This window comes from Xenopus tropicalis, chromosome 8, assembly GCF_000004195.4.
Source record: "Xenopus tropicalis strain Nigerian chromosome 8, UCB_Xtro_10.0, whole genome shotgun sequence".
Taxonomy (NCBI): Eukaryota; Metazoa; Chordata; class Amphibia; order Anura; family Pipidae; genus Xenopus; species Xenopus tropicalis.
In genome coordinates this window covers 119,973,796-119,998,339 of record NC_030684.2, presented here as the reverse complement: position 1 = coordinate 119,998,339, position 24,544 = coordinate 119,973,796, and the positions used below count along the sequence as shown (strand labels likewise).

The window sequence follows — 24,544 nt, the reverse complement described above, 5'->3', positions numbered from 1 at the left end:
ATTTTAGGTTTTACTAGTGTACAGTATTAGGTCTCCATGGAATATTTTTTTTATTATTTTTGCACAGTTAGGGTCTTTGTTTGCAGTAGTGAAAAGAAAGTTCTAGTTTGTTGGTAGATGGGAGTTAACATTTCAACACTTATGCTAATTGTAGTCTTTCTCCCTATTATGAGTAATAGTACTGTTCTGATGGCATAGCTCTTTTGGTTGGAGAGAAACTGGCGAATTCACAACTCATTAGCTCAGCTTTCAATGCAAATATTTAGGCCTTTATTTTGGGCAATATATATTTTGTTCTTGGTGCAGGCATTCAGCTTTTTTCAGAATTGGGGTGCTATGCAATTTATGTAATAGATTACGGCACTGTGTAATGGGGGGCACTGTGTAATGGGGGGCACTGTGTAATGGGGGGCACTGTGTAATGGGGCACTGTGTATGGGGGCAATTGAAGGCACTGTGTATGGGGCAAATTGGGGGTACTGTGTATGGGGGCAATTGAAGGCATTGTGTATGGGGGATACTGGGGGTACTGTGTATGGGGGAAATTGGGGGCACTGTGTATGGGGGAAATTGGGGGTACTGTGTATGGGGGAAATTGGGGGTACTGTGTATGGGGGAAATTGGTGGCACTGTGTATGGGGGTATTGACTATGGGGGCAATGTGTATGGGGGGGTACTGTCTATGGGTGCATTGTGTATGGGGGGGCAAAACTGGTACATAGTTATAACTCACTTATAACTGACTGCCTTATCTTATTTTTATTAGATAGTACAGTATGAGGGTATAGCACATTTGCGTCTGATCCCGCCATTTCAACTATATATAAGGAGTATTTTTTCTTTTTTCAAAAATGGGGTGTGGAAATTGGGGCCACAAAAGTGGGCACACACAAAAAATTGCCGCGCTGTGCATACCAAATCTTTTTGTCCCTCTTTTCATTTTTCAAATGTTGAGAGGTATGCTTTAGCTAATGCCAGGGCTGAACTAGGGGTAGGCAGAAGAGGCACCTGCCTAGGGTGCAACAATTGGGGGTAGCCAGGCAGAAACCTCTCCTGCCTAACCCTAGCCCGCGCTCCCTTCTCTTGCCCCCGCCGGTTGTCATTACTCGGTGGGGGCAATGACTCCCTTTCACCACCTCCCCGCATCACCCGAAGATTCGCAGGAATACAGATGAAGCTATACAGTCAAAAGATGTTCAACTAAACAGATAAAGGTAAATAGAATATATTTTGGGGCTAAATTGGGCAGGTTTTTTTAGTTGTTATTGCAATTTCGGGGAGAAATCTAACTTTAGATCTTTTTTTTCTTTATTTCAGGCCAAATTGCAAACTTCTACGGAGAACTGCGTCCACAATTCTGCATGCAGGAAAGCAAGAATGGCGCTGCTGAATAGCCACAGGTGTGCACTTTCAGAAAACATATAGTTTGTGGGGGTATTTCACAGGTAAGGGGGTGTTTAGACTGAAAAGCTGCATGGTGTGTGCACTTAGAGCGCAGCTCCAAACTTTCGAGCTGAAATTGCTCTTATGTATTGCCCCTGTTTTGGGCTGTTTGGAGGCCGTGGCTTTAGGTGCACCCATGCATGTGGGGTATCATTTTGTTCAGGACAAGTTGCAGATTGATGTTTTAGTGGTTTTATTTCGTTGTTATGGCAATTTCGGGGAGAAATCTAACTTTGGATCATTTTTTTTCTTTATTTCAGGCCAAATCGCAAACTTCTACGGAGAACTGCGTCCACAATTCTGCATGCAGGAAAGCAAGAATGGCGCTGCTGAATAGCCACAGGTGTGCACTTTCAGAAAACATATAGTTTGTGGGGGTATTTCACAGGTAAGGGGGTGTTTAGACTGAAAAGCTGCATGGTGTGCACTTAGAGCGCAGCTCCAAACTTTCGAGCTGAAATTGCTCTTATGTATTGCCCCTGTTTTGGGCTGTTTGGAGGCCGTGGCTTTAGGTGCACCCATGCATGTGGGGTATCATTTTGTTCAGGACAAGTTGCAGATTGATGTTTTAGTGGTTTTATTTCGTTGTTATGGCAATTTCGGGGAGAAATCTAACTTTGGATCATTTTTTTTCTTTATTTCAGGCCAAATCGCAAACTTCTACGGAGAACTGCGTCCACAATTCTGCATGCAGGAAAGCAAGAATGGCGCTGCTGAATAGCCACAGGTGTGCACTTTCAGAAAACATATAGTTTGTGGGGGTATTTCACAGGTAAGGGGGTGTTTAGACTGAAAAGCTGCATGGTGTGCACTTAGAGCGCAGCTCCAAACTTTCGAGCTGAAATTGCTCTTATGTATTGCCCCTGTTTTGGGCTGTTTGGAGGCCGTGGCTTTAGGTGCACCCATGCATGTGGGGTATCATTTTGTTCAGGACAAGTTGCAGATTGATGTTTTAGTGGTTTTATTTCGTTGTTATGGCAATTTCGGGGAGAAATCTAACTTTGGATCATTTTTTTTCTTTATTTCAGGCCAAATCGCAAACTTCTACGGAGAACTGCGTCCACAATTCTGCATGCAGGAAAGCAAGAATGGCGCTGCTGAATAGCCACAGGTGTGCACTTTCAGAAAACATATAGTTTGTGGGGGTATTTCACAGGTAAGGGGGTGTTTAGACTGAAAAGCTGCATGGTGTGCACTTAGAGCGCAGCTCCAAACTTTCGAGCTGAAATTGCTCTTATGTATTGCCCCTGTTTTGGGCTGTTTGGAGGCCGTGGCTTTAGGTGCACCCATGCATGTGGGGTATCATTTTGTTCAGGACAAGTTGCAGATTGATGTTTTAGTGGTTTTATTTCGTTGTTATGGCAATTTCGGGGAGAAATCTAACTTTGGATCATTTTTTTTCTTTATTTCAGGCCAAATCGCAAACTTCTACGGAGAACTGCGTCCACAATTCTGCATGCAGGAAAGCAAGAATGGCGCTGCTGAATAGCCACAGGTGTGCACTTTCAGAAAACATATAGTTTGTGGGGGTATTTCACAGGTAAGGGGGTGTTTAGACTGAAAAGCTGCATGGTGTGCACTTAGAGCGCAGCTCCAAACTTTCGAGCTGAAATTGCTCTTATGTATTGCCCCTGTTTTGGGCTGTTTGGAGGCCGTGGCTTTAGGTGCACCCATGCATGTGGGGTATCATTTTGTTCAGGACAAGTTGCAGATTGATGTTTTAGTGGTTTTATTTCGTTGTTATGGCAATTTCGGGGAGAAATCTAACTTTGGATCATTTTTTTTCTTTATTTCAGGCCAAATCGCAAACTTCTACGGAGAACTGCGTCCACAATTCTGCATGCAGGAAAGCAAGAATGGCGCTGCTGAATAGCCACAGGTGTGCACTTTCAGAAAACATATAGTTTGTGGGGGTATTTCACAGGTAAGGGGGTGTTTAGACTGAAAAGCTGCATGGTGTGCACTTAGAGCGCAGCTCCAAACTTTCGAGCTGAAATTGCTCTTATGTATTGCCCCTGTTTTGGGCTGTTTGGAGGCCGCGGCTTTAGGTGCACCCATGAATGTGGGGTATCGTTTTACTCGGGATAACTTTTTCTTTTACAACCTGTCTTCATTTGAAAATTTTCATTAGTGTTTTATTCTCAAATTTACTTTGGACTTCGTTACTATGATAGTGTTTCAGAAAAAAAAAAAAAATTTAAAAATATGGCATATGTTTTTACGCTATCTGTACGACAGGAGCTACATTTAGAGCAAAAACTACACCACAACTAAAAATATAGAGGTGTGCGGTTTCTAAAAATGTGTGACTTATGGGGGTCTTCCATTTCTGTCATAAGATATGCCATGTTAAAATAGAGATGGCCTTTTCACTTTTATTTCGATGTAAAATTGCGCAAAATGCTGTTTTATTATTGTGGTGTCTTCTGGGCAAGAAAAGTGGGTTACCAATACATATTTGGTATTGTTGGATTCAGTAGAATCGGGGCTTTTAGAAACAGTAAAATTTTTGTAAGTTAATGTAATCGTTCTTGGAAAAAAAACACAAAATAAAAATACTTTTTTCTTTATTTCACTTTTTTTTAACATATTTCACTCAAAAAATGTGTTAAATCTCCAGAAAAAGTACAAAATTTTATTACAATGTTCAAGCCCAATTCGTTCCGGAAAAAACGATATATAACATGCTTTATTTCATGTAGGTTTTCCTGTCAAGAAACCGAAGCAAATGTAATGAGTGCAAAATGTCTAAAAACAGCTTGGCAGTAGATGTTCACTTTTGGGACAAATCGGCTGGCAGTGAAAGGGTTAACATATATATATCGTTCTATTAAGTCTATCAAGTTATTAACAATGTTCTTGGGGCACTTGGGGGACAAAAATGTGTTTGTTTGGTTTGACACAGGGTTTTGATTCTATATGGCATTATATCCATGTTCTAGTGTTTCATTGTTACTGCCCTATTTATAGTAAAAATATATAATACAGGCAAATACATTGAAGAACAGGGGATAATATTACTCTTAGTTCTTGGGGCACTTGGGGAGTTTGTTTGGCTTGACACAAGGTTTTGATTCTATATGGCATCATATCCATGTTCTAGTGTTTCATTGTTACTGCCCTATTTTAAGTAAATATATAATACACGCAAATACATTAAATAACAGGGGATAATATTACCCAATAGTTCTGGAATGCAAAGGAGAATAAGTGAGTTCTGAGAACACCTGACACAACTAAATAAAGCACAGAAAAGGCACAGATTCTCTTACCTTACCCCACCCCTGCCATGTCTCCAAGGCACTGAGCCAAAACCAGGAGAGCTTTTCAGGGCTGTGATTTTCATCGCAACTGGGGAAAAAAATGATACATATTCCAGATGATTTTAAAGTCATAATATGGTTCATACCAAGGACAAAATGCAACGGCTGCAGTAGAAAAAAAAGGGGGTTCGCAGTTATACAACATACAGGACAACCAGAAATAGAAAGGGAAGATTGACAGTTTGCAAGTACATATGGAACCCAAAGAAAAAAAATTTTTAAATGAATGTGGAAAAAAAAATGAATGTGCCTAGCAACCCTTCAGCTGTAAATAAACAACAGTTCCCAGCATGCCACAGGCATTTATCTATAAAGAGATTATTACAGGTATAGGACCCATTATCCAGAATGCTCGGGACCAAGGGTATTCCGAATAAGGGGTCTTTCCGTAATTTGGATCCTCATACCTTAAGTCTACTAAAAAATCGATAAAACATTAATTAAACCAAATAGGATTATTTTACATTTAGTAGGGATCCCATACTTGTATTATCCTTCATTTATATATAGAGCCAGATAATTTTGGCGACAATGACAGAGATCATAGATCCTTCACTTATAGCCCTTGCCCAGCTTACAATTTAACACACACTATGGGCACTTTTGTCAGAAGCTGATTAGCTGGCCTGTATGTTTTTGGTGGGAGAGCAAAAGCAAAACAGAAGTGAAACAAGGCCAAAAAAAAAAAAAAAAAAGTTACAATTACAAAGCTCAGGAAAGGGCATTATTAGAAACAGAAACATGTAATATCTGATTGCTGTCTGAAGTTTCCACTTGGCCTCAAGCCAAGATCAGGCCAAGTAAAACGGTTTCATTTATGATACTGTAAATACAGCATTGGGTTTCAGACTTCAGGATCGTTACTGTCCCAAAGAGCTTACAATCTATTAATACATGAGACAGAAACAGGCATCATCTCCAAGTTCCACTGTAAGTGCCATTCTGGGGATACCCCTAATAGTGGGGCAAGTGCTATGCCAAATCCATAAGGGACCACTGGCAAGTTTCATGAAGGCATTAAAGCTATGAGAGGGTCACCATTGCCCCATTGTACCTATGTTGGTCACACATGGGCCAGTCATTTGTTACATGTAGTTAGTCTGCCCTGTATGATCATTACCTGTTTGCAGGAGGAATAGAACTGATCATAGCACTTTTAGGGACTCTGCTATGCTTTTATCTGACACCAGTCATTGCGCAGCCCATTATTTTGCAAGATTTCACCTTATAACACTAAAGGTGCCCATACACCTTCAGATCCAAGTGAGCAGATCATCTCCCGATATCCCCCACCTATGGGTGGGCAATATCGGGAAAATCCAGGCTAATTCGATGGGTATAGGCAAAGTCGGTCCGAGGACCGAAACAACAAGCCGATGTGGTCCCCGATCCGACTAGATTTTTTTTTATCTACCTGATCGATATCTGCCCGATTTCAGGCCAGATATTGGTCGGGCAGGCCCGTCGGTAGTGCCCATACCTGGCCCAAGGAAAGTCTCCCATAGGGCTCAATGGCACTCTGCAGCTCCAACCTGGCCCAAGGAAAGTCTCCCATAGGGCTCAATGGCACTCTGCAGCTCCAACCTGCCCCAAGGAAAGCCTCCCATAGGGCTCAATGGCACTCTGCAGCTCCAACCCGGCCCAAGGAAAGTCTCCCATAGGGCTCAATGGCACTCTGCAGCTCCAACCTGGCCCAAGGAAAGTCTCCCATAGGGCTCAATGGCACTCTGCAGCTCCAACCTGCCCCAAGGAAAGTCTCCCATAGGGCTCAATGGCACTCTGCAGCTCCAACCTGGCCCAAGGAAAGTCTCCCATAGGGCTCAATGGCACTCTGCAGCTCCAACCTGGCCCAAGGAAAGTCTCCCATAGGGCTCAATGGCACTCTGCAGCTCCAACCTGGCCCAAGGAAAGTCTCCCATAGGGCTCAATGGCACTCTGCAGCTCCAACCCGGCCCAAGGAAAGTCTCCTTTAGGGCTCAATGGCACTCTGCAGCTCCAACCCGGCCCAAGGAAAGTCTCCCATAGGGCTCAATGGCACTCTGCAGCTCCAACCTGGCCCAAGGAAAGCCTCCCATAGGGCTCAATGGCACTCTGCAGCTCCAACCCGGCCCAAGGAAAGTCTCCTATAGGGCTCAATGGCACTCTGCAGCTCCAACCCGGCCCAAGGAAAGTCTCCTATAGGGCTCAATGGCACTCTGCAGCTCCAACCCGGCCCAAGGAAAGCCTCCCATAGGGCTCAATGGCACTCTGCAGCTCCAACCCGGCCCAAGGAAAGCCTCCCATAGGGCTCAATGGCACTCTGCAGCTCCAACCCGGCCCAAGGAAAGTCTCCCATAGGGCTCAATGGCACTCTGCAGCTCCAACCCGGCCCAAGGAAAGTCTCCCATAGGGTTCACTGGCACTCTGCAGCTCCAACCCGGCCCAAGGAAAGTCTCCCATAGGGCTCAATGGCACTCTGCAGCTCCAACCGGCCCAAGGAAAGTCTCCCATAGGGCTCAATGGCACTCTGCAGCTCCAACCTGGCCCAAGGAAAGCCTCCCATAGGGCTCAATGGCACTCTGCAGCTCCAACCCGGCCCAAGGAAAGTCTCCCATAGGGCTCAATGGCACTCTGCAGCTCCAACCCGGCCCAAGGAAAGTCTCCCATAGGGCTCAATGGCACTCTGCAGCTCCAACCTGGCCCAAGGAAAGTCTCCCATAGGGCTCAATGGCACTCTGCAGCTCCAACCCGGCCCAAGGAAAGTCTCCCATAGGGCTCAATGGCACTCAGCAGCTCTAACCCGGCCCAAGGAAAGTCACGATACCGAAGCTTGAATGAATCCGAAATTGTCGTAGTCGTTAGTCGTTGCAAAAAATATCCACTTTTTTTGAGGATGTTAACGAAAACCACAAAAAAGTTGTGGAATTTTAACGGAGAGATTGTGGACATAATGAAAAGTTTGTGGTTTCATGAATGGGCCCCTAAGTGACAGATTTTTAAACCTGGGTACCCAGTTGTTGGACTACAACTCCCAGTAGGCTGTGTTCCTGCAACATCTGGGGACAGCCTGCTACTATGGAGATGCTAAAAGCCTATTGAGCATATTTAAGTGCAAGCTCATAGGGCCAGTATCTATGCTCCCCACTGTACGCATTACATAGAATAAGATTACAAGGGACAAATGGCAGTGCAATCACCTGAGCAGGTGCGGCGCCGCGACCAGAGCCGTCAGAATCTCCTGCACTTCCCCAGCTTGGGCTCCCAGGTAGAGTTGGGGGAGACAAGCCCGGGCCAGCTCCCAGTTTCCCCTCTGTAAGCACCAGCAGAAGAAGCCGTGCAGACTCCTGAGGGAGGCCTCCTCCTCTTCCCCGAATGGATGCGCCATGCCGGGTATCCCTCCGCCATGCACCCCGAACCCCCTCCGCGCACTCGCTTATTTGTCAGCTGTGCGCTCCGGCACATGTGACCTCTTCTCTAGTCATGTGACATCAATCATGTGACTTTTGGATCTCATATTGGCTTTGAACTTTCTTCTCTTCCCTCCTGTAACCCACAATGCATTTCACCGTTCTACGATCCAACACGGAAGTCGCGGTTCTAAATTGTAGTCAGGACCGATTTGGGGGGTCCCTATTGTAACAATTTATATAGGATTGCAATAAAAATACGGGAATTTTGAAAGGTTAAAAGGGTGTCCGTGTTGTGGGTCAGGGTGGTGGGGCTGACAGAAATCAAGGCGCCCGTACAACAGGGTTGGCAGATTTATTTTAGCCAAAAGCCACTGGGATGACTGATGTTCCCCTGCCCTCTGTGGCCACTCCCTGCAGGTTATAGTAGTTTTGCTGCTTCAGATTCAGCAAAGAGAAATAGAAAAGGGAGCTTCTGTCTATAATTGCATGCTGGGTATTGTAGTTTTATATTAATCCTAGCTGTAGGCTAATTGTAAGAGACAAACTACATTACCCAGCATGCATTTGGATAGGCATGTCAGAGGAAAAAAAACTATGGCTAGTTTCCAAACTTTAAACCCGCCTAGGCTTCAAAAACGAGCCCAAATTTGTACCTTGGTGGGTTTGTACTTTGGTAACCCACCTGGGCTTTAAATTAGTAGCCCAAGAACTGGTACCTTAGCCTCACCCCCCTCTTTTTTCTGCTTTCCTCTCCTTTCTTCTCTACTCTGTTTTTTCTCTTGTTCAATTGTTTGTAAATATAAAATATGCAAAATAAAATCTTTAAAAAAAATTAGTAGCCCAACCAACCTGGCAACCCTGTCATACAACAAAATTAGCAGCTCTAAAACTCACATAAATGAGTATTGTTTGAGTCCTTACGGACCTGTCTCTGCCCATTTCATGTCACAATTCTGCCCTGTGACATTACTGCCCCTTCCGCTCACAGCCCTGCCCTGCTGGTACAGGTATTATAAAAAGATGGTAACTCTACTAGCGGCTAAAAACCAAAACACATTGGTAGCCACGGGCCCTATTGGTCCCAGGTTCTCCATTAAAGAAGAAACATATTTCTAATATACAATTATTAAAAATATATTCAATTATTATATAAAAATCTCTTGCCTGTGATTCCCTCACAGAAATTGGCCTTGTTACCTTATTGCAGGCTTTTTTTCTGTGGACCTTCGCTATTTAGTTTTGCTGCCATTCTGGTAGTTAACTACTGTGTATTTAGAAGAAAAAAAAAAAGACTCCATCTCGCCACCATTGTCCCTTTGCGCTGTGTGGCACCGCGTGGGTGAGTGGCTACGTCATGATATAACATTTTTGAAACATTCGTCTCCACCATTTTCTCATATGGACTAGCCCACTCTCACCAGTCCATTGTCTTGCTGTTCAATCTCTGTAACACCAGCAGGGGGTGCTGTGGGTAGCTGGTATGTGGGTCAAGTCTAGGGGGCACATTTACTAACCCACGAACGGGCCGAATGCGTCCGATTGCGTTTTTTTCGTAATGATCGGTAATTTTGCGATTTTTTCGTATCGTTTGCGATTTTTTCGTATCTTTTGCGATTTTTTCGGCGTCTTTACGATTTTTGCGTAAAAACGCGAGTTTTTCGTAGCCATTACGAAAGTTGCGCAAAGTCGCGATTTTTTCATAGCGTTAATACTTGCGCGAAACATCGCGCCTTTTAAGTTTTAACGCTACGAAAAAGGCGCGACTTTGCGCGCAAGTGTTAACGCTACGAAAAAATCACGACTTTGCGCAACTTTCGTAATGGCTACGAAAAACTCGCGTTTTTACGCAAAAATCGTAAAGACGCCAAAAAAAATCGCAAAAAATACAAAAAAATCGCAAAATTACCGAAAAAGTCGCAAAATGTTCGTTTCCAATCGGAATTTTTCCAATTCGGATTCGAAATCGTGTCTTAGTAAAGCAGCCCCTAGAGGTCCCCATACACGGGCCGATTCTAGCTGCCGATATCGGTCCTTAAGACTGATTCGGCAGCTAATTGGCCTGTGTTTTTGGCACTACCGACGGGCCTGCCCACCCGATATCTGGCCTGAAATCAGCCAGATATCGATCAGGCAGGTTAAAAAATCTAGTTGGCCGATGCGGTCCCCGAACCAACTTTGCCTATACCCGTTGTTATAATTCAATTGTTTGGCCCCAAGGCCAAACGATTGAATTAGCCTGGATTCTCCCGTTATTGCCCATTTCAGATCTATAAATATTGTAACAAATATTGTAAAGCTTCACTTGCAAAGACTAATCCCAGTGGCGGGGCCCTTCACTCCTGCAGCAATCTCTGTCTCCAACTTTCGTTGTGCTGAGTGACCTATTAACTTGGTTACCTTATTCCACAGTTAGAAACAATGACGTGCCAATTGGCCTCTTTCTATATGTTTCTAAGACAGCCTGTCCACTCCCAGCTTTAATCTGGAACTTCCCACCAACCTTAAGGTTTCATAGTTGGTTTTCATTCATTCCTTAATAACCATATCAAAGTAACACCTTAAGGTGGCCATAGATGTTAAGATCCGCTCACTTGGCGAGGTCGCCAAGCAAGCAGATCTTCTCCTGATATCCCCACCTACGGTTGGGTGATATCAAGCTAATTCGGTCATTTGGCCCTGGGGCCAAACAATCAAATTATAACAAGGGGTATAGGCGTCTGTATGTTCGGGGACCGCATCAACTAGCCAACATAGTCCCTGATTCGACTAATTTTCAAACCTGCCCGATCGAGATCTGGCCGATTTGAGGCCAGATGTTGGTCAGGCAAGCCCGTCGTTAGTGCCCATACACGAAAAAAAATGCTTTCCATCTTTGCCTCTTCAAAAGTCCAAGTCTAAAAAGGGCTTCATTTTTTATTGTTTGTGGTTATTTGTGTCTGGTTGCTAGGGTTCAATTTACCATAGCAACCAGACAGTTGCTGTGGTAAAGAGACTGGAAGATGAATAGGAGAGGCCTGGATAGGGAGATAAGTAATAAAAAAAGCATCAATAACAATATAATTAAAGCCTTACAGGCTTTTGGCTGGAAAGAGGCAGAAGCAAAAGAAGACAAATAATTGAAAAAATATACAAAAAAGTTAATAATGAGCAGTTGAAAATTTAGTAAAGGTGGCCATACATGTACAAAAAAAGATTTTTTATTCCTTCCAGTGACGTTCACGGCTGAATCGTCAAATATGGAGGTAGAAGCAATAGGGATTCTACCTCCACCTAAACATTCAGCCCTAAATGCAGATTTTGCGGCACCCAATCAAAATCTTTTGACCCGACGAGACGACCGATATCCAAATATTTTGTGATATTGATCGTCTTGTCAATCAGCCATACACGCACCGAATAACATACAAAACCAGGTTTCCTACGATACTATCAGTGCGTGTATGGCCAGCTTAAGAATAGTCAACCTGGACAACTTGGAGACCTTCCTCGCACACCCCAGCACTCCAAAGTGAGAGGCTCAGTGCAGAATGCTGGAGGGATTGGCACCCTCCCAAACAATTCCAAAAAATAGAAAGTAATGACACTCAGAGCAAATACAAGCAGGGCAAGCCCTTGCAAATTTTATTGCTGAGGTGCAACATTTCGGGACAAGACAACCCCTTTATCAAGCATAAGAATAGCCTCTTTCCCTTGTTTGCTGACAGGAGTAGAAAAATTAGTAAAAGACAAGGCCTGCCTTCCCTGTAGTATTCTGCTTTTTCTGAACAGGTACAGAAAACAAGTCAGTATTGGAGGGGCTCTCAAGGGTTACTCATTTTTGTCTAAGGTGGACAAGATGTGTGGGCAACATCATGTTTTTTTTCCTGAAACTGTGGACAATTCAGAAGCTGTTGGAGGAAAAGCACTGTTGATGATGCTTTATTTGTTTATTACTAAACATATGGAATTAAATGTACTGCTTTTCATTTCACAGCTCTCACCAGATGGCAGCCTTGAGCTACAAAGATCCTCACCTACCCTAGTGCATCATAATAGCCATGAAGTGTTCCTTCTTCCCACTGCTAAGTACATCTCTCACACAGGTATAACTCAACCTAAAACAGACCAAGGTTGTTCCTTCATGTGTTCATCACAGTAACTTTATGCATCCCAGCACATGGGAACTCATGAGTTAACAGACCCCAATTCTATAGTGACTACCCAAGGAACCGCACTAGGGCGAGTGTAAAACTATATGGAGAAGGCAATTAAACTTAGTATCTATATGGGTAAATCTCTCCCAAGGTGCAGGGAATGCTACTTAGTTGGAGCAATTATTCTAGAACATTGGGGGTGGTTAAAAAATATCACAACTTGCTTCCATATTTGCACATTGCATTTTTTTATTTAAGTGCAAATGTATTTATCTTTATAAAAATCTAAGTAGCATGTAGTTATATATATTTTTTTGAGAATTTTTTGTTAATACTTTTTTATTTCTTGGTGTTCCCTCTGGATTGTTTTCACCTAGGTTTGCTAGATATGAGGAGACACATACCTAGACAGGTTCAAGGTACTGTTTTATTATTACAGAGAAAAGGGAATCATTTAACCATTAAATAAACCCAATAGGGCTGTTCTGCCCCCAATAAGGGGTAATAATATCTTAGTTGGGATCAAGTACAGGTACTGTTTTATTATTACAGAGAAAAGGGAATCATTTAACCATGAAATAAACCCAATAGGGCTGTTCTGCCCCCAATAAGGGGTAATTATATCTTAGTTGGGATCAAGTACAGGTACTGTTTTATTATTACAGAGAAAAGGGAATCATTTAACCATGAAATAAACCCAATAGGGCTGTTCTGCCCCCAATAAGGGGTAATTATATCTTAGTTGGGATCAAGTACAGGTACTGTTTTATTATTACAGAGAAAAGGGAATCATTTAACCATTAAATAAACCCAATAGTGCTGTTCTGCCCCAATAAGGGGTAATTATATCTTAGTTGGGATCAAGTACAGGTACTGTTTTATTATTACAGAGAAAAGGGAATCATTTAACCATTAAATAAACCCAATAGTGCTGTTCTGCCCCCAATAAGGGGTAATTATATCTTAGTTGGGATCAAGTACAGGTACTGTTTTATTATTACAGAGAAAAGGGAATCATTTAACCATTAAATAAACCCAATAGTGCTGTTCTGCCCCCAATAAGGGGTAATTATATCTTAGTTGGGATCAAGTACAGGTACTGTTTTATTATTACAGAGAAAAGGGAATCATTTAACCATTAAATAAACCCAATAGGGCTGTTCTGCCCCCAATAAGGGGTAATTATATCTTAGTTGGGATCAAGTACAGGTACTGTTTTATTATTACTGAGAAAAGGGAATCATTTAACCATTAAATAAACCCAATAGGGCTGTTCTGCCCCCAATAAGGGGTAATTATATCTTAGTTGGGATCAAGTACAAGGTACTGTTTTATTTTTACAGAGACAAAATAAATTATTTTTAAAAATGTAAATTATTTGATTCAAATGAGGAGTCTATGGTTGACAGGCTTTCAGTAATTCGGAGCTTTATGGATAATGGGTTTCCGGAGAAAAGATCCCATACCTGTATTCGATGGCATCAAGTATGAGGTACTGTTTTATTAGAAAAAGGAAATCATTTATAAAAATGTGAATTATTTTATTAAAATAGAGACTATGGGATATAGCCTCCCTGTAATTCAGAGCTTTCTAGGTAATGGTTTTCCGGGAAATGAATCCCATACATAACTATAGCATAAATTCTTTTAAGTTAGGATATTAATTTAAAAATTTGTCAAAACCATGTTTCATGCCAGGTCACAGTTCTTATCATGTCTATTCACTCTTGTGAAATATTGTTTGTGCTTTATTATAGCAGAATTAGAATCAGCAGGAAACTATTCTTTTTATTTCTGATGAGAAAAGTTAAGAATTTTATATACATTTTAGTAAAAGGGATTCCCAACACAACATGACTGCGCCATGGCAAAGCAAAAAGAAATTGTCTTTTCTCCATCTATAATGATGCTGCATTGTTCCACTTCCATCGGTGCAGAGTGAATTAGCTCAGCAGTAATTAACTGAACTTTACTCCATTATAAAGGACATGACTAATGACACAAATACTAATGGAAGTGAACATTATCACAAGGAGAATCCTGTAATATAGGATTTAGATAAGCAGAATAGCTGTTAAGCAGCAGAAGTGGAAAAATAATTTTGTTTTTTTTGCCTGTCCTTTCTGTGAATAATAAGCTGTTGCTATCTGCTTGTTATACAGGTATGGGACCTGTTATCCAGAATGCTCGGGACCTGTGATTTCCAGATAGGGATCTTTCCTTAATTTAGCTCTCCGTACCTAGGTCTACTAAAAAAATAATTAAAACATTAATTAAACCCAATAGGATTGTTTTGCCTACAATAAGGATTAATTATATCTTAGTTGGGATCAAGTACAGGTACTGTTTTATTATTACAGAGAAAAGGGAATCATTTAACCATTAAATAAACCCAATAGGGCTGTTCTGCCCCCAATAAGGGGTAATTATATCTTAGTTGGGATCAAGTACAGGTACTGTTTTATTATTACAGAGAAAAGGGAATCATTTAACCATTAAATAAACCCAATAGGGTTGTTCTGCCCCCAATAAGGGGTAATTATATCTTAGTTGGGATCAAGTACAAGTTTCTGTTTTAGTATTAGAAAGAAAAAGGAAATCAATTTTAAAAATTAGAATTATTTGCTTATAATGGAGTCTATGGAAGATGGTCTTGCTGTAATTCAGATCTTTCTGGATAACGGGTTAACGAATAAAGGATCCCATACCTGTATGTTGATCATGACAATGACATGACAATGATGTTGTGTCAGAGTTTATTAACCCCATAAAGTGTGTGTAAATAGCAGCTGGCCAGTTTAGGGTGGGGTAAGGCAGACTGGGAGCAGCATATTTAAATCAAACCCAAAAGTAGTTATTTTTGTTTATTATCTTTGCTGCAACAAATAACAAAAAACAATCATATCTCTTAATTAAAATAATAGACAAAATGTATGTTCTGTGCAAGCTCTATTTATTGAGCCAGTCTTAAGGTCGTCTCGTGGGTAGACTGCCCCATTGAATATGATTCCCAAGAGCAGCTCTCTAGTTTGGAATTTCAGCAGCTATCTGTTGCTAGGGTTCAGGTTACCTTACCAACCAAGCAGTGAGAGTTTGGATTATGAATAGGAGAGGTTAGAATAAAAATAGAAGCTTTAAAAAGTAACAATAACAATAAAATTGTAGGCTCACTGTCAGTCACCATAATATTATATTCATAATATTATATTACTATGATAGGAGCCCTTTATTCATCATGTTGAAAAAAAACTGTAGCTTATTTGCAACATTGATTGAATTGGATGTGGTCTAACTAGCAAAGGCCCTCAAGATGTTGTTAGCCTACAATTCCCAACATCCCCTGATTAAAAAATACTAGGAGACAGTGAATAATATTTTCTGAACAGTATAAACTGTGCCTTTAAAGAGTATCTTCTCCTCTTTTTGCAGAAAAAAAGAACATTTAATTCTAAGCAACTTGCCACTCCATATAACATTATTACAAACAAATGATGATACACATTTGTTGGGGCCTTAAAGCAATAGTAAATGACTATGAATACAATTTTTTATAAAAATAAAATCATAATTCCTCTGTCTAGTAGATCAATATCCAAACTTCATTTTATAACAAATGGTGAAATGGTTATGGTCGTTATGCCCAATATCAAGGGTATATTGACCAAAGACGTTGTAATTCCCAGCAATCATATCTCTCTGGTTTGAAGCTATTTTCTTTAAAAAGAAAAGCTAAGGCTTCTGCCCAGTCAGAAGGAATGTTTGGAGTGACTATGATTACCCATTGGAGGCTTTTCTGCTTGGGGCGGTGACTCAGCCCTTCAGGCAGTAGAACTATTCATTCTGTTGGATGTAGATAAGTCCCCTGGCGCTCTTTATGCAGTTTGTTTCTTTTTGAACAGAGACAGTGAAAGTGATTAAGCTTCTAGTCCACGGCTGCCAAAGGAACCAAAGCAGAATGACAGACAATGACAGATGCCCGAGTGTAAGTAACAAATACCAATTCTGTTCTACTTGATGCCAACCATTAGGCAAATAGGCACTTTTGAAACACCTTAATCCTGCAGGGAAGTAGACTTTGTCTGTTTTTGTATTCATGTTTAATGGATATACCAACCAAAACATTTGGAAATAACACAATGGTGTGAGATAGAAAGTTGGGCACAAGCCTAGGGATAACCTGTTGCTTTAATTGGGCAACACATATCTGCAAACTCGCTGTTGCAGAATGAGAAAAAGAAGCTAAATAGAAATATATCAGTGAAGGGTTGAACCTGATGGATGTGCTAACACTACATTTGTGGTTCTCAAGCCATGGAACTGGGGGGATTGGGAGCAGTGGCACAGGGGCGGGGATCTACACCTGAACGCTAACCCTAATGGTTATTAAGTGTGAAATCTTATTTGCTGCCCACAATATACTTTGTTTTGAGATAATTCCACAATGGATAATTATAGATAATTATTAATTCCAATTATGGATAATAATGGATAATTCCACAATGGAAATTAATATTTTTACTTCATCTAATCACCATAGAACTAAAGAAGAAATATAGACTTGTATTTTGGACACATTTTACAACTATTTAAGCACCTGTTCCATCAGTTCTTCATGGCTGACCTCTGTGTAAACAACTTTGAATTAGACTGGCAGAAGGAACCTTTAGCCTAATAGATATGAATGTTATCCAAAACAACATATGCATCTAACTCACCTCTATATAAAATACACATCCAACTGGTTTATTATAACAAAAACTAGAGTAATTTGTACTCATTTTGAGAAAAGTAATTTTATGTTATTATCTACTTATGCTAAGCATTTCCTCAAGTTGACATAGGACTTGATTTGGGATATGATTTAAATAGGAAGGGGGTAGGACTAAATCGACTCTCTGATGAAAATGGAGAAATGTTTATAACTGCAATGCTCTGATTGGATGGAAGATTGTCCTGTGCTAAATACTGGTTCTAACCCCAATTATCTTAGTGAAGGATATACAGTACATGGCTCCAGAAAGTGATTACAATATGTATTCAGAGCTAAGGGTACATAGGAATCATCTATTGTTGATGGCTATTTGCAACCCAGAGCCGCTTCACCTCTGAAATGCTCCAGATCACTGTTCGGATTCACTAATTAGTCCCATTTGAATATTCAAATTTGTAGCTTAAGTGTATAAAATGGGTCATACACTAGCTGACATATCAACTTTCTGACCAATTGGCCTAATTATGTGCTGGTTTGTTAAGCACAGATGACCAAATAGCACTGATTCATTCAAGTCAAGAAGCCAAATAAGCAGGTATAGAGAGTGTGGCTTCTCTCACTTCTGAGTCCTAGACACCCAGTGTCGGACTGGTCCACTGGGATACCAGGAAAACTCCCAGTGGGCCCAGGTGTCAGTGGGCCCCCCTACTTTTAACCACTTGGCCTATTTCATGGTTATTTTCTGTTTCTGTATGAAAACAAAGAGGCTAAACAGATGGAAGAATAGATTATAGTATGTAAAAAACAGCCTAGGAGAATACGGAGGTTGAGTGAGGAGAGGAGAAAAATAACTTGGAAAGGGGGCCTATGAGCTAAGGTTTTCTTGTGGGCCCCAGGCTTCCCAGTGCGATGCTGTAGACACCGGCAACAAAGGGGGCATAGGCAGATTAAATTTTCAGAATGGACAGACTACTTGTCTACACCAACCCCTTTGATATTGCTCCCAGGGTCTTCAGAGCAGGGGCTTAGTTCCAATTTTGAGGCAAGTTTTGGAGGCATAAAGACAATGCATATTGTCAAACAGAGCCTTCTATAGTTGGCTGGTCCACATTGGGCTACCAAATAACCAATCACAGCCCTAATTGGCCATACCCTAGGAACCTTTTCATGTGTGCATTGCTTCCTAACTTTTTAATATTGAAATGTTGCTCATGGGTAAAAAAAAGGTTGGGGACCCCTGCTCTATACTCATAGGGTGTGTTGTTTTCTCTCTCACTCCCTTGTGCCTATATGGAACGTATAACATTTATTTAATAGGAATTCTCCTCCATTAGTTGTATTGTAATGGAATTATAGTAAGCTTAAGGTAAATGAAATATGAATCACAGTTCATAGATCTCTCCAGCGGTCGTACATCCTAATCATATAATGTTCAAATGTTCTGTAGGTGGTACAGTATTTTGGAAACATCAAAGGAGGAATGAAACCAGCCATGAAGATCACCATTATGGGCATTGTCGATGACAAACCAAAGAGGTAGAACTTTCATTTCAAGGTTATCAGAATCAAAGCCCCCTAGCTATAACATTACATCTATCTCTAACTCATTTTAAATAGCGTTGATTAACAAATAAAAAAATATATATAAAGAATGAACCTTTGAGTCAAGCCAATCTCTGCTTGTTCAGTGACCCTCGGACACCCATAGCACTTTTAAATGTCAGGCTGGGAGAAAGAAATGGAAGCTGGGTAAGGAAAATAACTGGGTAATTAAAATAAATGACTTATATCACTGAGGTTGGCATTTTAGTCAATATTAGAAGGCGTACGGTCAGCAAAACGTGTGATTTCCATGAACTCTCGTATGAATATTATTGTCCCACGTACAGTTTTGCCATCACCTTGCTGTGTAACCCAAGCGGCCTGGATCAGGATGTTGCACTTCTACTGAGGGTCAACTTTCAAGACAAGTCAGTCGTTCGAAATTCAAAGTTCGCAGGAATTTGGGGCAAAGAAGAAGGAAAGATCCCATATTTTCCTTTCACAGCAGGGGATAACTTTAAGGTGAGCAGGTTATTACAAAACTGTGAGTATATTTGATTCACTCTGCTGGGATGCAGCTATTTCCCACAATACTCCAAAAGTGAAACCCCTATTTTTCATTCACCAACACGTGTCTTGGTACTTGCATAAGTAAACCTTAAAAAAAAGAACGTAAAATTTCCCAGGGCGCTTTTGTAAGCACTTTTGCAATTTACAGTGTTTATTTTATTCAGTTTCATAGTTATAAAAGTCTTTATTGACCTCCAATATAATGAATTTTGTAACAACAGTGCCACTGTAAAGTTACAGGAACTGACCAGCAGGTGGCGCTGTTACAAAATTAATTATATCGCCAGAGAATAAAAACTTAAATAGCTCTAAAACTGATAAAACTGATAAAAATTGATAAAAAAAATAATCAATGTAAATGTGCAAGCACGCCAAGCATTTTTACATTCAGTTTTCTTTAAGGTTTACTTGTCCTTTAGTTTAACCTTGTTTCTGTGTCCAATTATTATGTTTTCCATTTAATATGTTTTCCATTTAATAAGTAGTAAAAGTGGTTGATGTGCCTTAAGTGCAACTGCCACTCTCATCCTCTTCTCTTACTTCTCTCCCATGTTTATAAAGAACATCAACCAAAATATTGTTGAAATTTTGTTCACAGTGCTGCTGAGATCCCAAATCCCATTAAAGTTCTATTGAAACTTTCATTTACAATTCCTAATGGACTTAGGTTGGAAATAGCACATTAATCACAGCCTCCTGGGTGCTCTACATTCCTGCCCCCAACATTTTACAAGGTCGATCTTTTTTTTGTTACACCCTTTAGTGCTTAGAATTATTTAGTCCAAAATAAGCATTTGGTTAACTTGCCCTTTAGGCCATGCCCTCTAAAATTAGCAATGATTGCAGGCTGTCTGTCTGGAACCTGATCAACAAAGTAGCTCCACACAATAGGGATAGTGATGAGTGATGAGTAATAGGGTGGCCATATGGGACAAATATTGTTGCTAAACAAATAGATCTACCCACCTGCCCAACTTTCTTCTGTCAATGTTGTTCCAACTATGATTAAAGAAACTGAGTTGAATAGCAACGTTATTCATGAAGAGTAGGATCACCTTCCATAAATACTTGAACCTAATATTTTCAGGTATGCTTTGCTAATGGCATGAACCTCCTGTTATGACTGTTTATCCTATTTATATAGTCGAGGAACCTGTTCCACCCACATTCATAACCTCATTCTGCTTCAATGTGTCACATGGTCATAGAATGCTCAAATGCAAAGCAAGCTTAAATATAAGAAGTACATAAACCTCTACATAAGTAATAGACTTATAATAGACTCCTGCTGATCATTAAATGGCATATCAAATATTGTAGATCCTTTTTAGGGCTTGGAGCCATCTTATCAGCAAGACATATTCTCAATAAACTTCTGTTGGTGAAAAACAGACCAAGGTCTTTTCCTATAAACAGCCAGTTTAGAACTAGTATAACAAGTTTTAACCTTGATAAAGGAATTTGGCTATAGGTACATAATTATTATGGGCCCAGCTCTCTAAGCCAGTGGGTTTGAGAAATTGGATTGGAGAAAATATAAATTTCTTGTGTTGAAGCTGTGCCAATACCAACACTTAGGGGCACATTCACCAAAGTACAATTGTTTCCAAATACAAAGTTTTCGTACTGTGCGTAGTTTTTGGAGCTTTTCATTGATTTGTGCAACTTTTTTGCACTCTGTGACAATTTGCGCGTCAAAATCATATTTGTTGCAACATGTACGAAAGTTTCGGATTCATTAAAGCTTCGGTATCGTGACTTTCCTTGGGCCAGGTTGGAGCTGCAGAGTGCCATTGAGCCCTATGGGAGACTTTCCTTGGGCCGGGTTGGAGCCGCAGAGTGCCATTGAGCCCTATGGGAGACTTTCCTTGGGCCGGGTTGGAGCTGCAGAGTGCCATTGAGCCCTATGGGAGACTTTCCTTGGGCCGGGTTGGAGCTGCAGAGTGCCATTGAGCCCTATGGGAGACTTTCCTTGGGCCGGGTTGGAGCTGCAGAGTGCCATTGAGCCCTATGGGAGGCTTTCCTTGGGCCGGGTTGGAGCCGCAGAGTGCCATTGAGCCCTATGGGAGACTTTCCTTGGGCCGGGTTGGAGCCGCAGAGTGCCATTGAGCCCTATGGGAGACTTTCCTTGGGCCGGGTTGGAGCTGCAGAGTGCCATTGAGCCCTATGGGAGACTTTCCTTGGGCCGGGTTGGAGCTGCAGAGTGCCATTGAGCCCTATGGGAGACTTTCCTTGGGCCGGGTTGGAGCTGCAGAGTGCCATTGAGCCCTATGGGAGACTTTCCTTGGGCCGGGTTGGAGCTGCAGAGTGCCATTGAGCCCTATGGGAGACTTTCCTTGGGCCGGGTTGGAGCTGCAGAGTGCCATTGAGCCCTATGGGAGACTTTCCTTGGGCCGGGTTGGGGCTGCAGAGTGCCATTGAGCCCTATGGGAGACTTTCCTTGGGCCGGGTTGGAGCTGCAGAGTGCCATTGAGCCCTATGGGAGACTTTCCTTGGGCCGGGTTGGAGCTGCAGAGTGCCATTGAGCCCTATGGGAGACTTTCCTTGGGCCGGGTTGGAGCTGCAGAGTGCCATTGAGCCCTATGGGAGACTTTCCTTGGGCCGGGTTGGAGCTGCAGAGTGCCATTGAGCCCTATGGGAGACTTTCCTTGGGCCGGGTTGGAGCTGCAGAGTGCCATTGAGCCCTATGGGAGACTTTCCTTGGGCCGGGTTGGAGCTGCAGAGTGCCATTGAGCCCTATGGGAGGCTTTCCTTGGGCCGGGTTGGAGCTGCAGAGTGCCATTGAGCCCTATGGGAGACTTTCCTTGGGCCGGGTTGGAGCTGCAGAGTGCCATTGAGCCCTATGGGAGACTTTCCTTGGGCCGGGTTGGAGCTGCAGAGTGCCATTGAGCCCTATGGGAGACTTTCCTTGGGCCGGGTTGGAGCTGCAGAGTGCCATTGAGCCCTATGGGAGGCTTTCCTTGGGCCGGTTTGGAGCTGCAGAGTGCCATTGAGCCCTATGGGAGATTTTCCTTGGGCCGGTTTGGAGCTGCAGAGTGCCATTGAGTCCTAAAGGAGGCTTCAAAACATGCACAGAAGGATCATAGTATGACTTTGACATGACTTTCGCCATTACGATATTATTGTGACTATTACGATTTTTTCGTAAGCATTTTTGTGACATTTCTGATCATCAGAAATTATTGTATTTAATCCGAATTTCGGGATTCAAACTCATACTTTGATAAATCTGCCCCTAACTGTCATGTATAAGGATTCTCAGATGTGTTTTGAGTCCTGTGACCATGTAAAGTCATTTAATTTGACACAGAATTTCTTGACTCTTAAACATTTGGGCAATTTACATTTCATTGACCTCAGAAGAAATTGCCAACTTGATGGACCTGGTTGTATTTTTTTTACAGATGGAAATCTTATGCGAACACCAACAGATGCGGGTGACTCTGGATGGACGGCAGCTATGTGACTTCACACATCGAGTCCCACAGCTCAGAGCAGTCACTGGTTTAAACGTCAGTGGAGACATCAAGCTCACTAAGGTGGCATGAGAAGATGGGCAGTACCTGCCACGTGGGACATATTTGTTGCTGACAAAGACAAGAGGCCCTCTGCACTAGATCCCTGCACAGGGTCGGGTACCCACAGAATACCCACAAATCAGTCAGGACTATACTTGGGGGCATATTTATTATGCAGTGTAAAAAATGGCGAGAAAATTTGCCACACATCGCCAGGCTTCGCTATGTAAAAACGGCGTAAAATTGGCGTAATTTATGGAAAATAACGGCGCAATATCGGTTTTTTTGGCGAATTAGTTTTACACCGCATAATAAATACGCCCCATGATGTCTTAACCATGTGGGTGGTCTACGGGTACCCTTTAGCTGCAGTGGGGTGGGCTAAAGGCAGCTATTTAAGGGGGAAAATGATTAAAAATATATTTTTTTTTTCATGGGAACGGCTTAGCATGTGATTTCACACGTGTCACATACTATGGGGGTGGGTCAGGTGGAACTGCATAGGGATAAAAGCCGGGACAGGTAAGGCATGGGTGTAAAAAAACAGACCCGTGTAGATCTCTACTCTGCACTCACCATTTCATGACCATGCCTCACTTGGCCAGCTAGAATATACCACAATATATATATATATATATATATATATAACTTAGTTGCTTGTTGCACAGAATGTCTATAGTAAATAATGTAACCATATTGTAAAATATAAGGATATTATAAATCACAGAGAAGTTCATGACCATATAAAACCAGTGTAGACCGAATGCTTTTATACAGGTCATGGAACTCTGAGGTGACTTCTACTGCGCAGAGGCTGTAGCTACAGATTGGAAAGCCTGCTGCAAAAATGAAGCCGATGTACCAGTGAAGCCAAGTGCATTTTACTGCCCTGCCTTGAATTTTTGCTTGTGTGATACAGATATTTTTTGAAAAATCAGGGGCTGTATATTTAATAAGGTGTTGAGCAAATAAAAAGACACTGTCATCTAAACAGAAAGGAATGTTGTTGTTGTTTTAAATTGGGTTAGAATACAGTTGCCGGGGGGATTTCCTTGGCACAATTGTGTGTCACTATGGTCAGAAGCCCAATACCTGAATAACCCAGTACTAAAGTGAAAGCAAATCAAATATAAAACTGTATAATATGGGTCAGTGAGGAAGAGGGAGGCGATACCGGCACATCATAGGTCATCGGCAAAACCTCACCTTGAATATTGGGTGCCCATTTTGAAGGCCTTGTTTACTAAAAAGACAACTTTTTTATTAAGTTAAGTTTCCCCTTCTCTGAAAAATTTCATTATGGTTTTTGTGTTTGCTCAAAAAATAACATTTTTTACTCTAGATGGGGCTTTACCAGTGCTTTATATAGGCGTGCTCCATTCTGTCACCAGTCTGTTTCCCTCTTTATATAAAAAATAGTTTGCCCAAATCTGCTTCTCTATCATGGATTTACATAATTTAGTCCTATTAAGAGTAAAGTTTGTCACCTTTTTTGTGGCCCCTTACTGGTGACAGGCAGGGGTGGCAGGACTGAAAAATGGATAGGGCTTTGACAAGGAGGAGAGGGGCAGCAGTGGCGTAAATAAGGCTCCCACAGACCCCGCAATACAGGGGGCCCCCCTGCCGCTGGGATCTGAGGGGACCTACAAGCACCTGCTGCCGCTGCTTCTGGGTCACAGCCGTGTGATGCCACGTGCCATGCTAATATAAATGGCTGGGGCATCAAACGTTCCTTGTAGGGGGGCCCCACAAACTCAAGTTACCCCACTGAGGGGCAGAGCTGCTAAACTGTCGGGAAAACCATAGGGAGCTGCAGAGTGGAAGAGGCAATGCGTGGAATGGAGGCGGAGCAGGAGCAGAATTGCGGTGGGCTAGAGGCAGAATATTAGGCATTACATATTTAACAGTAAGTACA

General features: G+C 41.9%; 2 protein-coding genes across 3 annotated transcripts in view; one reads left to right on the top strand and one right to left on the bottom strand.

Annotated features, from left to right (window-relative positions):
• Nucleotides 1-8,525, bottom strand: part of zfyve26 (zinc finger FYVE-type containing 26) — a 59,123-nt gene extending 50,598 nt beyond the window's left edge. Inside the window, exons 1-2 of one of the 2 annotated variants that reach the window (XM_031891017.1) lie at nt 7,943-8,525; nt 4,716-4,794 (exon numbers count right to left, since the gene is read on the bottom strand). In XM_031891017.1, coding sequence (XP_031746877.1) covers nt 4,716-4,794; nt 7,943-8,130 — 267 coding nt within the window. In that variant the 5' untranslated portion in view covers nt 8,131-8,525. The remainder of the gene's footprint in view (nt 1-4,715; nt 4,795-7,942) is intronic. The other variant, XM_002937207.4, reaches the window with a different exon arrangement.
• Nucleotides 8,526-16,148: 7,623 nt separating this feature from the next.
• LOC100492008 (galectin-related protein-like) lies at nt 16,149-22,858 on the top strand. The gene is made up of 4 exons (XM_002937206.5): nt 16,149-16,270; nt 18,447-18,535; nt 18,889-19,063; nt 22,516-22,858. Exons 1-4 carry the CDS (start codon nt 16,244-16,246, stop codon nt 22,657-22,659), a joined length of 435 nt encoding a protein of 144 aa, XP_002937252.3. The 5' UTR covers nt 16,149-16,243; the 3' UTR covers nt 22,660-22,858.
• Nucleotides 22,859-24,544: the final 1,686 nt, after the last annotated feature.

Bases quoted from the DNA above. Each gene is read 5' to 3' on its own strand.
- LOC100492008 (XM_002937206.5), top strand. From the start codon at position 16,244: ATGACAGACAATGACAGATGCCCGAGT. The intron at 18,536-18,888 runs GTAGAACTTTCA...TCCCACGTACAG, and splicing joins GTCGATGACAAACCAAAGAG to TTTTGCCATCACCTTGCTGT. The intron at 19,064-22,515 runs GTGAGCAGGTTA...TTTTTTTTACAG, and splicing joins CAGCAGGGGATAACTTTAAG to ATGGAAATCTTATGCGAACA.